At 35.8% G+C, this 17,801-nt stretch overlaps 1 protein-coding gene across 4 annotated transcripts in view; it reads left to right on the top strand.

Annotated features, from left to right (window-relative positions):
* The window catches only part of CCDC171 (coiled-coil domain containing 171), a gene marked incomplete at both ends in the record, with an annotated part of 323,708 nt that overhangs the window by 113,063 nt on the left and 192,844 nt on the right, over window positions 1–17,801 (top strand). For 3 of the 4 annotated variants that reach the window (XM_080709193.1, XM_080709191.1, XM_080709190.1), the window contains 3 exons: window positions 13,115–13,221; window positions 14,958–15,047; window positions 16,328–16,528. In XM_080709193.1, coding sequence (XP_080565319.1) covers window positions 13,115–13,221; window positions 14,958–15,047; window positions 16,328–16,528 — 398 coding nt within the window. The remainder of the gene's footprint in view (window positions 1–13,114; window positions 13,222–14,957; window positions 15,048–16,327; window positions 16,529–17,801) is intronic. The other variant, XM_080709192.1, reaches the window with a different exon arrangement.

Below are 17,801 nucleotides of genomic sequence, written 5' to 3'. Positions count from 1 at the left end.
TGAATGAATAAAAGTAAAAATGAATCAATAGTAGGTTGAAGTCTATTTTACATTTAAAAATTTGACATTGTAAAGGTAGTCATAAAATCTCTTTCCAAATTATAGCATCTCTTGGGTAACCTCTGACAAAGAGTCACCAGGAAAATTGACCGTCAATAGACAAGAGGCATTCTTTCATGCATCATAGAAGTCTCACCTTTTTTTGTCTATCATTAGACTATTGTTAGGCAAAGTAGCCTCAACTTACTTGGTCAGTGATTTTTATTTCCAATTTTTGCTTTCTACTTTCCATTAAAATTGTACTATAGGGGCTCATATATATGTGTATACATATATATTTATTTATTTTGGTGAAAATTGTTATAGTAGAGTATGAGGGAGAAATACTTTCCCAATTTGAATCCATGTAGTTAGTCTTTCTGCCTCAAGTGTTTCTTCTGAGCTTGAAGCAAACATCTGAAATGTGACTTTTTCTTCATTAGGTTCATGAAAGAAAGTTTGGTTTTGGCTCAGTCTTGAGACCTTGCCAGGGTAGTTAACTTTCATGTAGACTAAAGCTTCAACCTTCTTCAGCTTTTTCTTCCTTCAGGAAACTATTTGTAATTCTCTAGAAAATTGGAGAAGCAGAAGGACATTAGGAAATGATAGAAACACAGTTGGATGCCTTTAGGCATTTCCAATATGGTTTAGGAAAATCAAGCCAAGAAACGGAATGTTTCATCTCTTCCCATACTTCTTTCAGAAAGGAATATTGCCTAAATCTAGCATCTTTCCTAGATTTTAGTTGCTCTTATGAATTTGTGGTTAGTTCCTGTTAACTAGAGATTCACGGGTTACTGAGAAACTAAGGCACCCAACACAAGTTTCATTTGGTATCAGTTGCTGATTTCTTCTCTCTTGGTTCCTTTATCTCTCTATTCACTGATGTTTACAAACCAACCTTGCCCTACTGCATCATGTTCATAGATTCCATTTAAGAAATCCTGTATAGTGGTTTCACTAAGAGTACTCAACATTCTATAGTAGGTCAGAAATATATGCCTACATGTGTCTTTCACTGACTTTTCCTGATATGAAAAATACCTAAAACTGTTGAAATATCCTGTTTCAGGTATTTCCATTTTGGTTAAGGTTGGCCAAAACAGAAGCCTACTTCCATTTAGCTTCATCTACTTATAGTATGTTAAAGATGGCTGGCAGTTTGTAATCAAGCAATTCTGTATTATTTAACTTTGTGCTAATTACTGCTCATTTCTAACCATCTTCTATACTCTACCTATTCTCTTCATTTTGGGTTTTATGTCTTCTATTTACCAACTTTCTCAATATTTTACTTCACAGTTATGTGAATATTTTACAATAGTTAATGCAAAGCAGTCACTAAAATTATTTGTTGATTATAAATGAATAAAAGTATAAATGAGTATTATTAGTTAAGAAATTTATTGTAAAATTAAAACTTAAGCAACCCTGAGAAGACCTGAGGAAGAGAGGTCAAGAAAAGGAAGTTGGGGGTTTAGAAAAAAATGACTAATGAGCCACATTTTAAGTACTGGCATGGGTGGACAAATTTGAGTTTATGGAAGCTTTTTTTCTTGGTTACTGGTGATAGGCTTGAGGTCACTGTTCATGAACAGGGCCAAGGGGAGATAGCCGTATGTAGATGTGGTAGAATCTGGAACATTCTGAGTCCTTTGCTTTTGCCTCTCGCTGCAGTTAGAGTATAGACCAGTAGGTCCATCAGTATTTCTATCTTATGTCTAGTTATGTGTAATAACAATGAGTTTTAGAAGGTTATGCTTACTATTTTACTTTAAAATCTTATCCAAACTTTTATTTGGCAAACTGATTTGACCCATACAACTATATATGGAAGGGGATTCTATGAAATATTTGCAGTTTGACGAAGTTCATGTGGTATTGTAGCAGTCTGTTCTTTGTCAACTTGGTAACTATATACATCTTTAAAAAATTTTCCCCCTTTGTACTGGGGATTGAATCTAGGGAATTCTTCTGGGTTCAGTTCTCCATAACTACTACTACTTCTCCTCTTTCTCCTCCCTCCTTCTTCTCCTTCCTCTTCTTCCCTCCTCCCTTGTCCTCCTTTCTCCTTCTCTCTTCTCCCTCCTCCTCTTTCCTCTTCCTCTCTCCTCCTCCTCCTCCTCCTTTTTCCTCTGAACTATGATGCCAGTCTTATTTTATTTATTTTATTTTTTGTTTTGAAACAGGGTCTTGCTAAGTCTAGAGGGCCTCGCTAAGTTGCTGAATCTGGATTTTTTTTTTTTACAGTCTTTTGAGGAATCTACTTGCTGATTTTCATAGTGGTTGTACTAATTTACAAGTCCACTAACAGTGTATAAGTGTTCCTTTTGTCCCACATCTTCTTAAACATTTACTATTATTTTTATTTTTGATTATTGGCATTCTAACTAGTGTGAGATGAAATCTCAGTATAGTTTTGATTTACATTTCTCTGATAAAGAATTGAACATTTTGTCATGTTTGTTTAGTTCATTTAGTTATTTTTTGTGTTAAGTGCTTTAAGTTCTTTTTATTTTTATTTTTTTTTTTGTGTGTGTAGGTGGAATTGGGGGTGGAACCCAGGGGCATTCTATCTCCAAGTTAAACCCCCAGCCCTATTTTTTATTTTAATTTATTATTATTTTTGTGGTACTGGGGATGGAACCCAGGGCCAATCTACTGTTGAGCTACACCCCAGCCCTACTTTATATTCTTTATTTTGAAACAGGGTTTCACTATAAATTGCAAAGGCCCTCACTAAGTAGCTGAGGCTGTCCACGAATTGCAGTCCTCCTGACTCAGCCTCCCAAATACTGGGATTACCAGTGTGTGCCACCATGCCTGGCTCTCTTTGGATAATCTTAATATCAGTCGTCCGTCAGAAGAGTAGCAGACAAAGGTTTTCTCTCATTTTGTAGGCTTTCTCTTCTCACTCTTGTTTCCAAGCTTTTAAATTTGATGGCATCCCATTTATTAATTCTTGGTATTATTTCCTGAACTTGAGGATTCCTATTGAGAAAGTTGTTGTTTGTAAAGCTTATATGTTGGAGTAATTACCCAATCTTTTCTTCTAGCAGGTACAAAGTTTCTGATATAATTCCTAGGTCATTGATCCATTTTAAGTTGACTTTTGTGCATGGCAACGTATAGAGATCTAATTTCATTCTTTTACATTTGGAGATCCAGTTTTCCAGTCATCATTTGTTGAAAAGGCTGTCTTTTATCCAATGTAAGTTTTGGTGCTTTTGTTAAGGGTCAGATGACTGTTAGTGTGGGTGTGTCTCTGTGTCTTCTATCCCATTCCACTGCTCTATGTGCCTGTTATTATGCCAGTTCTATGCTATTTTATTAGTACAACTCTGTAGTATAATTTAAAATTGGGTATTGTGATGCCTCCAGCTTTTCTTTCTTTCTTTTTTTTTTGCTTAGATTGCCTGGTTATTCTGGGTTATTATTCTTCCATATGAATTTTATGACTATTTGTTGTAGTTCTATGAAGATTATATTTGGTATTTTTATGGGGATTACATTAAATCTGTAGAATTCTTTTGGTAACATGGCAATTTTAGCAATATTAATTCTGCCTTATCTATGAAAATGGAAAAGAAAGTTTTCCATCTTCTAGTGTCTTTAGTTTCTTTCTTTAAGCTTGTATAATTTTCATTATAGAGACTATTTACTTCCTTGGTTAGGTTTATTTCTAGATATTTTATTTTTCAGGCCTATTGTGAATGGGACTATTTTTCCCATTACTTATTTTTCAGTGGATTTATTACTGGCATGATGCATTTCTTGAATAATGATGTTATATCCTGTTATGTTGCTAAATTTTTCTTTTTTTCAGCTCTAGAAGACTTCTGATAAAGTTTTCTGGATCTTCTAAGTATAAGATCACATCATCTGCAAACACGCAAACTGTGATAATTTAACTTATTTTTTTTCTGATTTGGACCCCTTTTCTTCTCCTCTCCTCTTTTCATCTCATCTCATCTCAACTTCTCTTTTGAATAGGAGTGATATGAGTAAACATCCATGTCTTATTCCTGATGTTAGAGAAAATTCACTATGATGTTGGCTTTGGGTTTGCTGTAGATATCCTTTATGATGTTTAGCTAAGTTCTTACCATCCCTATTTTCTTCAGTATTTTCATTATAATGGGTGCCGAATTTTGTTGTTGTGTCTCCTGAGATGATTATGTGATTTTTGTCCTTAATTCTACATATGTGGTAAATTACATTTATTGGTTTGTATATGTTGAACCATCCTTTCATCCCTGGAATGAAATCTGTTTGATCATGATGTACAATCTTCTTAATGTGTTTTTGAATATGCATAGCTAATTAAGGATTTTTATATCTATATTCCTTAAAGATATGACCTATAATTTTTTTTCCCTTGCTGTATCCTTGTCTGATTTAGATTTCAGAGTGCTACTGACTTCATAGAATGAAGAAAGTTGCAAAGGGCCTCAATAAGTAGCTGAGGCTTGTCGTGAAACTGAGATCCTTCTGTCTCAGCCTCACAAGTACTGGGATTACAGGGATGTGCACTACTGCACCATCACACCTGCTGGCATCTCCTTTTTTTTGTGTGTGGGTCTGGGGATGGAACCCATGGGCATTTGACCTCTGAGTTACACCCACTGCCCTATTTTTTATTCTTTATTTTGAAACAGGGTCTCACTAAGTTGTGAAGGTCCTCACTAATTAGCTGAGGCTATGAACCGCAATCCTCTGGTCTCAGCCTCCTGAATGCTGGGATTACAAGCGTGCGCCGCCATGCCTGGCTCTAGCATCTACTTTTAAATTTCTGATTATATTAATTCGGGTCTTCTCTTTCTGTGATCCTTCTGTCTTAGTTTCACAAGTACTACAATTATAGGTGTGTGCCACTGTGCTCAGCTTCAATACTCTCTTTTGTGTTGACTTTAGTCCTAATACTGGTAACCAGATTCAGAGATTTTCTGCTTATAAAAATCAGAGAAGGCCTAAGTAGACTATCTATATTCTAGAAACACCATGGTAAGTTAGCGGATGCTAGCAATCTCCACGGCTCAAACCTTTTTTGTTTACTGCCTAGACTTTATTACCCATTATGATAACCATGTGTACTTTGTCTCTGGAAGTTAATTATTATCACCTGTCCTGTATCCCCTGCGATCCTATCATGCCCACTGAATTTAGGAAACCTAGTTTGATGGTACAGTTTTCTGCTATTGTTCTTGACTTTCAGACCACACAGACCTTTTCAAGCCACATAGTGTTCAAGGAAGCTTTAGTTCCTTTCACTAGCATATTTCCTAAACCTTGGTACAGAAGTGTTTTCTGGAGTGTCCTAAGGAGCATAGGGAGTGAAGAGCAGGACTTACATACTAAATATTTTCCACATTTTAGAAAAGTTATGAACCAGCTGGGTGTGGTGGCACATGCCTATAATCCCAGTACATGGGAGGCTGATACAGGAGACTCTCAAGTCCTAAGTCAGCCTCAGCAACTAGTCCCTTGGCAACCTAGTGAGACTCTGTTTATAAAAGAAAAAAAAAAAGGGGGGGGGACTGGTAGAATGGCCCTGGGTTCATTTTTCAATGCCCCCAGCCCCCCACAAAAGTTATGAATCATTTTCCTTAAATACTCCAGAATGAACAGAAATGTTTGCAAAGTAATGAAGATGTTTGTGTATGACCTCAGTTATTAAGACAAAATGCAGAATGCAATCTGAGTTTGAAAAGTATAATTACAGCAAAATATATATTTAGTGCTTTTAGAATCAAAAGGAATTTTTAAATCAATGAATTATGTGGTAAATTTTTACCATATATTATATGAAAGGAAAACTTATTTGAGTGTTGTTTTCTGAATTTCCTACTACATGGTCAAAAATGAACATGAAGCAAGAAACAAGACTTTCCACCCCATCTGTTCTGAAGATGACTGTGACTACTTATATCATATCTATATATCTTTTAAAAGAAGCTCAGTCTTTTTTTCTTAAATTCTGTTATTTCTTTTTGTTGTTGTGGTGGTGGTTGGTGGTACTGGGGATTGGACCCAAGGGCATTCTGCCTCCAGGCTACACCCCAGACTTATTTTATTCTTTATTTTGAAACAGATTCTTACTAAGTTGTGGAGGGTCTCACTAAGTAGCTGAAGCTGGTTGTGAACTTTAATCCTGTTGTCTCAGCCTTCCAAGTACTGGGATTATAAGCGAGCGCCACTACCCCGGCTTCTGTGTTATTTCTTAAGCTCACTTTTTGGGGTTCATGCAAAGAAACAGAAATAGGGAAGAGGATGATTGAGAAGGTAGAGGAGATAGACTCCATTCATTACTACATACTGTTCTTTTCTTTTCTTTCTTTTTTTTTTTTTAGGTGGATACTGGGGATGGAACCCATGGGCGTTCTACCTCCATGTTATACCCCCATCTCTATTTTATTATTAATTTGGACATTCAGCTTCACTGAATACTGTTTTTACTGCAAAACTGTAGTTTACTGAGGCAATAACATCAGCTTGAAAAATAGTTGTTTACATGAGTCATGTAAGCATATTAAATTTTGAGGTTGTCTAAAAGGAAACGTTTAAATAGAAGGCTTTTTTCTTTCCTATCCCCTCTTGTGGGTTACTAATTCAGTGAAAGATTTTCCAAAGTTCAGCTAGAGTTGAAACCTACTTAAAAGTGAGAGGGAGAGATTAAAGCAGAGAATAGTGTTATGAAAGTACAGGCTGGCACCGGTGTACAGAGCAACACAGGTATAGGGAGAGGGAAAGAGAAAAACAGAACACTCAAGTGTAATGTGTTCCTGATGTATCTGTTCTTCATTTGCAGTTTGCAATTTGAAAATCCAGTTATGATATCTATTTTATACTGATCTTTATTTATGAATTTTAAACCTCCCTTGATGGGATAATTTTGCTATCCTATTGTGTTTTGGGCTATGGTATAGTGATTAGAATGCTATTAGGTTAAATCAAATTAATCAGTAAGTTCTTGGTCTGGAGTGCCCGCCCTCTCTTTTAAATTTATTAACATTTTGTCATGTTAAGGGACCAGTAAATATTACTTTTCCTGATGGATGAACATAACTCATACCTTGTACCTTAATGTAACTTTATTAGCAGCTATTTCCAAATAGGTGTAAAAGTACGAATATAGCAAGGTTAGCCTGGGTATTAAGTATCGGGAGGGGGGAAGGGAAACGAGGGGGGGGAGAGGGCACCAAATACATATTAAATGTATAACATTTACTTTCAATAAAAAAACAAAATAAAGAATAAAATAAAATAAAATAAAAAATAAACATTTTCAGTCAAGAACATTTTATTTTGTGTAGAATATGAAAATGTGCATAGGTGAGTAAAGAGTGAGCATTTTGTCACTTTATTCTTCAACACTCATGTTAAGATGATTTTGTTCTTCTGAATTTCTTTTTTTTTTTTTTTTTTTTAATTTTATTTTATTGGTGCACTGTATTCATACATCATAGTGGGATACAAACTTTTGTAGACATACATGCACACATCGCCCAGTCAGCCCCCACCCGATCCCCACCCCATTCTCTCCCCATCCCTCCCTCCCATGCTTGGCTTAGTCGTTGACATCTAGTATTATAGCAATTTATCCAAAATTAAAAATGATAATCTCACATAACAGTTTCATTTGTCTGATACCAAGCTTTTGATGTCTTAAAGATAACATTTCAATATTTCTTTTTGCTTTCTTTCTTACCAGAGAATATTTTTTTCTTTTTTTTAGGTGAAACTATCATATATTTATTTTTCAGAAAAAAATCTATCCTGATATGGAATATGGACTCTAGATACCCAAAACAATCTCGAAGCAAAAACAAAGCTAGAAGATGTATATTTTCTGATTTCAAACCATATAAAGCTACAATAATTGAAACAGTGTAGTACTGTTCTAAAGGCAGATATATAGACCATTGGAGTTAAATACAAGCCTAGAGCTAAATTCTTCCCTATATTGTCAAGTTATTTTTGACAAGGTTTCCAAGAAGATTTGGTGGTGGAAATAATAATCTTTTAACTAAATATTGTTGAAAAATAATAATTACATGGAAAAGAATAAAATTGGACCCTTACCTAATCCCACATACAAGTATTAACTCAAACTAGATAAAAGACCTAAATATAAATCTTAAGACGATAAACTTTTAGGAGAAAATCTGGGTCATAAAACCTCACAACATTGAAATTGGCAGTGATTTCTTGGATATGATTTCAATGGCACAGGCAACAGAAGAATATACAAACTCCCTAAAAAATAAAAGAAAATATTGTATATCCAAAGACAATGTAAACAGAGTTAAAAGTTACTAATAGAATTGGATAAAATATTTCCAAATGCTATATCTGAAGGTATATTAATATTCCAACTAGAAATCCTAAAAATTAACAACAATAAAGGCAAACAATACAATTTAGAGATAGGTAAAAGACTAACATAAATAATGAATCTCCACAGATAACCAATCTTAGTTGTCTGTTGGATGGAAACTCTTGTTTCTCTGGTTCTGGTGAGTGTTACCTATTTCTTCTTTGTAGTTAATCTCTTTGAGTATTTTCTCTAGCGCTGGTTTTGAAGACATAAATTCCTTCAGTTTCTGTTTGTCATGGAAGCTTCTTATTTCTCCATCTAATTTGATAGAAAGTTTTGCTGGATAGGAAATTTTTGGCTGGAAGTTGTTTTCTTTCAGAGTTTGGAATATGTTACTCCAAGCCCTTCTGGCTCTCATGACTTGGTTTGGGAAGTCTGGAGTGATTCTAATTGGTTTGCCTCTGAATGTCACTTGGCCCTTTGTTTTTGTTGCCTTTAAGATTCTCTGCTTGGCTTCCACATTGGTCATTTTGACAATTATATGGCGTGGGGATCCTCTTCTCGGATCCTGTCTAAAGGGAGTTCTATAAGTTTCCTGGATCTGTGTATCAACCTCTTGCTCTATATTTGGAAAATTTTCTGCTATTACTTCCTTGAAGAGATTGTTGATCCCTTTGGTTTCACTTTCTTTTCCCTCCTCTATTCCAATTATTCTTAGGTTAGCTCTCTTAAAATGGGCCCATATTTCTTCAATGTCAGATTCCTGCTGTTGGATATCTTTTTCTAGATTAGAAACTATGCATTCATTTTTGGATTGCTCATCTTCTAAGAACGAGATTCTGTTCTCCATGTGGTCTAATCGGTTGTTTGTGCTTTGAATTGAGGCCTTTACTTCATTAATTGCATCCTTTATCTCTTTTTGGCTCTCTCTGAGTTCTTTTCGAAGCACCTCTATTATTTCTACAGTTATTTTCCTGATTTGATCTTCTAGAAATCTCTGATTTTCTGTTTTATCAGGTTCTGATGTTGTGGGGTTGTGCACATTCATTACTTCAGTGTTATTCCTCTTTCCCATGATTTCGGAGGTTTGTGCCTTCTCTGGGTTCTTCCCTTGGGTCACTATGGCTTCACTTAAGGTGCTCTGGATCTCGAGTCTGTATTATCTCAGACCCTACTACTCCTTTACTGGGTTGTATCACAGAGTCTCCGACCCAGGGAGTCGATAGAGGCTGCTTTAAACTATGGGGGGTGCCAGGTTGGGTGTTCTCCTATGGTGTGATATATCTGCCACCACCACTCCCTCACTGGGTCAAGTCCCAGGAGGCACAATACTGGGATTTCTCCTCTGTGGCCCGCAATTTGACTCACTGTTCTTGAGTACGTAGATGTAACTGTACTGGACTCGGTGAATTCACTGCTGCTGCCGCCGCCGGTGGCAATATGGCGCCTCTGCCACGCCCTCGGCCATGAGGCTGGCGTATTTTTTCTTCTCTGGTTTTGATTTCCACTCTGAATCCCTGCAGCGTGTGCTGAGCTCAGCCACTGGGAGCTTTAAATGCTGTCTGCGCCGAAAGATCCCGCCTGGCTGTTCCGCATCGGCTCACCTCGGCTTGCTGTAGCCGTCCGGTGAACTCGCCGCTGCCGCCGGCAGTATGGCGCTGCCGCCGCGTCCTCGGGCGCGTGTGTCTCCTCTGTGGCCCTGAGCTCTGTTCTCAGTCCGCTTTCTCTCTGGAGCCTGGTGGTTTTTTTGTTTTTCTGGTGATGGTGTTTTCTGGCTATGAAAGGCGCTCTTTTTGTGGTAATGGAGATTGGTTGTTAGCGGGACTCTTAAGCCCCGCTTTTCTCGGTCGCCATCTTCCCGGAACTCTTCTGAATTTCTGAGAGGAAGTTTTCTCCCTTATTGTAAAAACTAGCAGATTCACTTGAATGAATTCAGTGTCCTTGAATGATTTATTCATGCACTACTCTGCGTAGTGGCAAAAGAAAAGCATTATACATTACATTTTTTATCTTGTGCAAGAGAGCAATTTAAAAAAATACATGGTAAGACCTTTAATAAAAATTTTAATGTGTTGTCTTTTCAATTCATAGTGATTACAATGGGTATTGTCTCCTCCATTATCATGGCTCAGAGCTGTGTTGTTTTTCTTGGTTCCATTTTACTGTTGGTTTTTAAGTTAAATATTTTCTTCTGTTTAAGGATATCCAAATAATATTCATATTTATGAAGTTTTTATACCTTGATAAATGCCATACATTTATTAGGAACACGTTCCCCAAGGTTATTTTTATTTGTTTATTATTTTTTATTATTTTTCTTGGTGCTGGAAGATTAAGCACAGGAGCATTTTACCTGTTAGCTATACTCGCAGCCATTTTATTTTATTTTATTTTATTTTATTTTATTTTATTTTATTTTATTTTATTTTATTTGTGGTACTGGGGTTCCTGGAAGCCCTTCTACCTCCGGGCTATGCTCCCAGACCTATTTTTTATATTTTTATTTGGAAACAGGGTCTCTTAAGCCAGCGGGGCTGGCATTGAACTTGTGAGATCCTCCTGTCTCCGCTTCCCAAGCGCAGGGATTACAAGTGTGCGCCACCATGCCCGGCTACTTTTTACTTTAAAACAGAGTTCTTCTAGGTAGCTGAAGCTTCCTAAAATGCTGAGGCTGCCCTCAAACCTGCAGTCTTCCTGTCTCAGCCTCCCATGTACTGAGATTTAGGCACAGGTCACTGTACCCAGCTTGTCAAGCTTAAAAACACTAAATATTACCAGTACTTTGAGATAAATAAAGTTAATCTTTGTGTGTGTGTGTGTGTGTGTGTGTGTGTGTGTGTGTGGTGCTGGGGATTGAACTCAAGACTACCTCTCAGCTACTTCCCTAGCCCTATTTTTTTAAATTTTGATAAAAAGATTTCACAAAGTTGTGGAGGGCCTTGCTAAATTGCTGAAGCTGGCTTTGAACCTGCGATCTTTCTGTTTCATGCTCTCAGGTTCTGGTATTACAAATGTGTGCCACCAAATCTGGCTTGGTCTATTGTTAAATGAAAACTTTTTCCTCTCTCTTCTTTCTTTTATTGCTGCCTTTTCCATTTTTTATAAGTTCCACTCTAGGAATACTTGAAAAATGAATAAATGATCTCATTAAATTATTTATTTACACACACACACACACACACACACACACACACACACACTCTTTCTCTCTCTCTCTCTCTCTCACTCTCTCTCTCTCTCTCTCTCTCTCCTCTCTCTATGTCTCTTATTACAGTATAAATTGTACATCAACAGAGACTACAATAATCATGTTCATCTCTGTTTGCCAAATGCCCAAGATTAGTACATAGTAGGAATTCAGTAAATAATAAAACATATATTATGAATCTTTTAAAAAATTTTCATTGTTGAAAATTATTTCTTCCATATTAAAATGTTTAGATTATAAAATATGGGGAGAGCCAGGTATATTGGTGCATGCTTGTAATCCCAGCACTTGGGAGGCTGAGACAAGAGAGTCAGGTTCACAGTCAGCCTCAGCTACTTAGTGAAGCCTTCTGCAACTTAGTGAGACCCTGTTTCAATAAAGAATAAAAAGTAGGGCTGGGGGTATAGCTTGGGGATAGAATGCCCCTGGGTTCAGCTCTCAGTACTGCAAACAAACAAACAAACAAATAAAAATAAATAAATAAAAAGTAGAGTTGGGTGTGGTGGCACACACTTGTAATCCCAGCATTCTGGAGGCTGAGGCAGGAGGATCATGGCTCGAAGTCAGCCACAGCTACTTAATGAGGTTCTTTGGAACTCATTGAGACCCTGCTTCAATATAAAGGATAAAAATAGGACTGGAGGTATAGCTTGGAGGTAGAATGCCCCTGGGTTCAATCCCCAGTACTGAAAAAAAAGGATAAAATATGGGGAGAAATTATAATAGGAAATTAAAATAATTTTTAATATGAGTGTTTTCAAACTAAACTTGATACTTATTTTAAGACTTAAAACAAAAAATTAATTTAAAGTGGCTTTTTAAAATCAACTGTTGAATATTTTGCATCAATATTTGGAGTTATATTTGACCACATGACCTCAATTAGCTTAACTAATTTGACTTATGGCTCAACTAAATTAAAGTAGTTTGAGGACATAATAAGGAAATACGCATATTTTTACAGTGAATATCTGTCTTAATGGTTCTAATTGAAACATGATGTGGGCTATGTAGATAATAACATTTTTATTGTTTATTTCAACTTGTAACTTGAGAGTTTTAAGGATTGAAGAATATTTCCAAGCATAATAGAAAATTATATACTCTTGGTCTCAGAAGTTATTATTTAAGTAAAATGGTACTTATAAAAGGCCTGACTGGTCAGAAACACAAGGATCAAAGTAAATTTATGTAATTTTCCCAAAGAATGTTAATATAGACTAGTCATTTAATTGTTGGATAACAGGTACATACAAACACTGCTGTTACTTAGGAGACTGAAAATAAAAAAAAGCTACTATCATATGGGTTGGCAGGGTAGAAAGTAGCCATAAATTTGAACTTGATATACTATGAACTCTAACTCGAGCACTTATTTGGAAAGGCTGTTAATACCTAGCCGCACAGAAGTATACTTGGAGAATAAATTTCTACTCAATATTTTATAATCTCTTCCATCTCTATCTAATTGTAATATCTCTTTACTGTTTGCTTAGGTTTTGTCCCTATGTGACTTTAAGGGTCTATTTTCCTCCTCTATTTTTCTCTAGGCATTCACAAGGACAAAGATAAACCTCCTAGCTTCTCTGTTGTCCTTGAGACTTTGAGGCATACCTTGACAGATTACCAGAACAAGCTGGAAGATGCGTCTAATGAGGTAACACTTGCACTGTGTGGCTCCACACACATAGCCTTCAGCCTGTACCAGTACATATCCCTTGCCTATTACAAAGGTCAAAAAGATTGGGAATGTTGAATTGACAGCTTCACAGATACCAAAAATAATAAATTATCCATCACTGTTCTTTGAGTGTGGCTAAGAGTGTATTGTCTCACTTAGGTTCTTGTGACTCTTCAGGCTCACTATTATTTTCAAAGTTGTAAATACTTTGTCACTTTTTAGTCTTTATTACTTATGTTTTAATTAATAAAAAAGCTATGCAAGTAATTTAAGTGAATAGGTCTGTGTTTAAATGTAATGTGCTTTATCACATGTGGAATAGCTAGTGGAAATTTAGGTTTTGTCAATATTTTAGTTTAAGAATTCTACAAGCTGTGAAAGTTGTAATAAAAAAGAAATTAGTTTTCATTCTCTAAAGGGAGTAAAGTGTTGTTAGGAGTTTTTAAAAACAAATACTCGTTTGATGTAGCCTGGAAGCCTTTAGTTGCTGATTGAAAAAGCTCATGCTTCTATTTATCATCTCATTTGTATTGTTTAATGTGTGAGTTGATAATTTTCTTGGGTATTAAAATGTTTTATGAATTCATGCTTTAAAAATTGAAGAGTTTATCTAGTTACAGCTTGTCAAATTAGCATATGAAGTAATTACATTAAATACAATTAGCAAAACAACACAGATTGTTCAGCCAAAGACAAGTCACATGGCATAGAATTTAGTGTTTGTCTCTTTCTTTCATATAATAGACTCCAAAAACCATTATATTTAACATAACATATTGATAGAGGTTAATTTTATTTTAGTTAGCTCAGGTGAACAAAAAAGGAAAAGTGAGTCTTCTTAATACCTTCTATAATTGTTCAAAAGAAAAACCAGAAAGTTACTATTGAAATAATTTTCTATGAAGAACAAATGTTGTTACGTTTTCTCAGTGAGATAGGACAAACCTGTATTGTTAGTACTTTTTGAAACTCTTCTGAGGCCTAGGTCTGGAAGCTGCAGGGTAACTAGGAACATATTGCCCACAGTGAATTGTTATTTGGGAGGATGGATGTCACATGATCCTCAGCACAGTTGAAAAGTCGACTCAGCAGGCTTTGGCTTAGTAATGTGCTTTGTTGTGAACCAGTGCCAGAGACAGCAGTGGGGAGACCAAGGGGGTGGCTGCAAAGAAAGCAAAAAGAGCAGTCTGACAGAAAGAAGAATGAACTGTCAAAGAAAATAAATCACAAGCGGTGCAAGACCAACTGATGACCTGCCACAAGCCTTCCCAGTAGGACTGCATGTGACCGACCCTCAAGTTGTCATATGGAGTGAGAGACCACTGAATGCCCTCTTGATGTATAGGAAAACAGTCTCTGCTCCGCTTTTTTTTTCTTCCCTCATAGATGCCACTGCTTCTGGCATTTTGGTCCAGTAGGATTTAAAGAATAAAGTTATATTTGTTTACAGTAAGAGTGAAATCCGTTATCCAGACATCTAGTAAAAATACAATAACACCACAGACATTTTAAGGTTGAATGCTTTTCTTGTTAGCCATGTGAGCTTGTGACAGAAACTACAAATCATTTAACCAAAGGAAGTACTTTTTTGTTAGGATTCTTAATTACTACTGAAAAACTGGTATTTAATGGCATAAAAGCAGTAAAAGGTTAGCTTCTGAGTTCAGTTACCTATTCTTGACAATGTAAACAACTTACTGTTCTTTCATCAGCTACACAGCATGAATGATGCCAAGGAAAAGGTATCTAATGAACTTGATTTGACCAAACAGAAGATTGAATCTCACACCAAAAACATCAAGGTATTATGACTTGGAGCAACTTTCCCTTTGTATTAAGAAGCAAATATAATTATCTAGGGGTTATTTTAAAGAAGAGATCTGAAGATAGATCTTCCTGTTTTTGAAAGTATATTTAAGGCTGGGCATGGTGGCACATGCTTGTAATCCCCACACTTGGGAGGCAGAATCAGGAGGATCGCGCAGGTTCGAAGCTAGCCATGCGCGCTGGTTTAGGAGACCCTGTTTCCAAATTTTAAAAAAATGTAAAAATAGGTCTGGGAGTGTAGCCTGGAGGTAGAAGGGCTTCCAGGAACCCCAGTATCTATCTCTCTCTCTCTCTCTCTCTCTCTCTCTCTCTCTCTCTCTCTCTCTCTCTCTCTCACACACACACACACACACACACACACATACACACAAAGTATATTTAGATACACTTGTAATATTTTGTTGTTGACCAAATTAATGTCTTTTTCATTAAAAACCCTCCTGGTTGGAAATTATTTAAAGAAAACATTGATGTCTCCAATATAATGCCACAGATTCAAAAAATAATTTGAAATTTAATGTCCTGCCTTAGAAACATGTTAAACAGATTTTACAAAAGCACATCTGTATTTGGAGTCAGTTTCCATCATTTTTGGGTGGAGCCATTATTTTCAGTACATCACATGTGGTAATGGGCTGAGACCACAGGTGGCTGAGGTCCAGAAAGAAAGTTTATTTTATTTTCTGTGCTGGTTTTATGTACTATGTCTTTGAAAAATTTGAGTTGTTGAATATTGTTGGAATTTTATTGTGTTGGTTCACATTTAGTTTGTCATGGACACACTACAGTAGAATTTGTTAAGGTTAGAGAATAAATAGTTCAGCAGAATTTTATGCCACATATTTGAGCTTTCTATTAGTATTTGAAATGTCATTGGAAAGCAAATGTTCTTATATTAAATGTAAAGAAGTTTAATTTTTTAAATGTTATTTAAAAGTTATTAAAATTTGTTTAAACTACCAAGTTATTTTCTTATAATGAATTGAAAGGAAAATTCCCTTTGAAGAGTCTTTTGGAATAAGCCATCTTATTAACATTTTATGTACATGTTTGAACATAACAAATTTTCTAGTTCTTGAGCTAAAATACTATACTTAGAAAATATATTTAGTCAAATACCACATTGTTTAGCATTATAAGAAAATGCTTGATTCTTTTGTATTCAAGCTTTGAAAGTTTTTATTATATCTTTTATATTTGTGTACTTCTCCCTCATTGTATGATCTTTCCATAATCTATTTGGTGTCTCTGACAGGAACTTCAAGATAAACTGACTGATGTCCATAAAGAGTTAAGTCATTTGCGCACTAAATGTGCTGACCGGGAAGCTTTAATAAGCACGTTAAAAGTGGAGCTACAGAATGTTCTGCACTGTTGGGAGAAAGAAAAGGCACGAGCAGCCCAATGTGAAAGTGAACTGCAGAAGCTTTCCCAGGCTTTCCATAAGGACGCGGAGGTATTCCCTGACACTGGAAGATGGCTAGGAAAGACCTGGCTCATCTCAGTTTTATACATTTGTGTACATCAAGTGATAATTTTTACTCAGATTTGATTTAATTTACAAAATTGTTCTGAGTGGACTATTTTGAAATGTTCATGACAGCTGTAAAATCAGTTAATCCATTACATGTGTGTCGTCCTGTTTTGTGAGGAAAGTAATAGGGTTTAGGCCTTCTGTCACTGGGACCATCGATTTTCCTTTACTGTTTAGTTCATCATGCCTCAAGCTGCCATGTTCCTATCCTTTTGAGGTTTACCTATTTGCCAGTGACAAACTTAGTTTTTATTTTGGTGGTTCTGTTGCTTGGTATGGTAGAGTAAAAATTTTTTTTTTTTTTTTTGGTAATCAGATGGACTTGAACTTGGATGCTGGCATTTTTGTTTATAACTAGTGAGACTGTAGACAAGCCACATTGCTTAGTCTCTCCACGTCTGTTTCCTTATTTGTAAAATATAAATAATATATACTTTAATGGACATCTCTTTACTCTTTATAAAGTATTAAGAAGAATTTAGAAAAACGAAAGTTTAATAAAATTAAAACTTTGTTTGCATGTCTTAAACAGTTGTCTTATTCATTTTTATTTATTAATGACTTCTTAAAGTTTGATGACTAAAATTCATGTTCTGTATGAGCCCGTGTGAATGAAATCGTTATCTTATATTTTCCTTTACCCATGGGATAGAGAGCTAGTGTAGCTAGTGAAACCTGTTTATCTAAAGTTGTCCTGCATATTGAGTTCATTAGGCTAACAAATATGAACGCAAATGCCAAGAGAGCAAAAAGGAAATATTCTTTCCACTCTTCTTACAGTTTGGGATTTAAATTGTGTCCACATGAAGGGGTTGGAATTGTTCTACACATCAGATAATGATTAAAGGAAAGGAAACTAGAATCCTGGCTGTACTGTACAGTTAGCATGTCTACAGCACTGTGGTAGGGTTCAACATGTGTGAATTGATTTTGGACCTTGTGATTCTTCTCTCTTGCCAAATGGATGATTATCATGCTTGGCTTATCACAGCCCAAGCAAAAAGGACATAATGGCGACACACTGAATTATCCTTGGGGATGAATGTGATCACGTGGCAAAAATGCAGATGAGGAAGATTTTAGTGCCTGAATATTACATTTGAGCAGTTATATTTGTAAGATATTCATACATCTCAAGCCAGCTCTAAAAACCCAGTTAAAAAGCCAAAGTCATCTTAAACTACTATTAAAAGGA

Source organism: Muscardinus avellanarius, assembly GCF_963383645.1.
Source record: "Muscardinus avellanarius genome assembly, chromosome: 13".
NCBI classification, from domain to species: Eukaryota; Metazoa; Chordata; class Mammalia; order Rodentia; family Gliridae; genus Muscardinus; species Muscardinus avellanarius.
The sequence above is the reverse complement of the archived record's forward strand: the minus strand, read 5'-3'. Positions and strand labels throughout refer to the sequence as shown.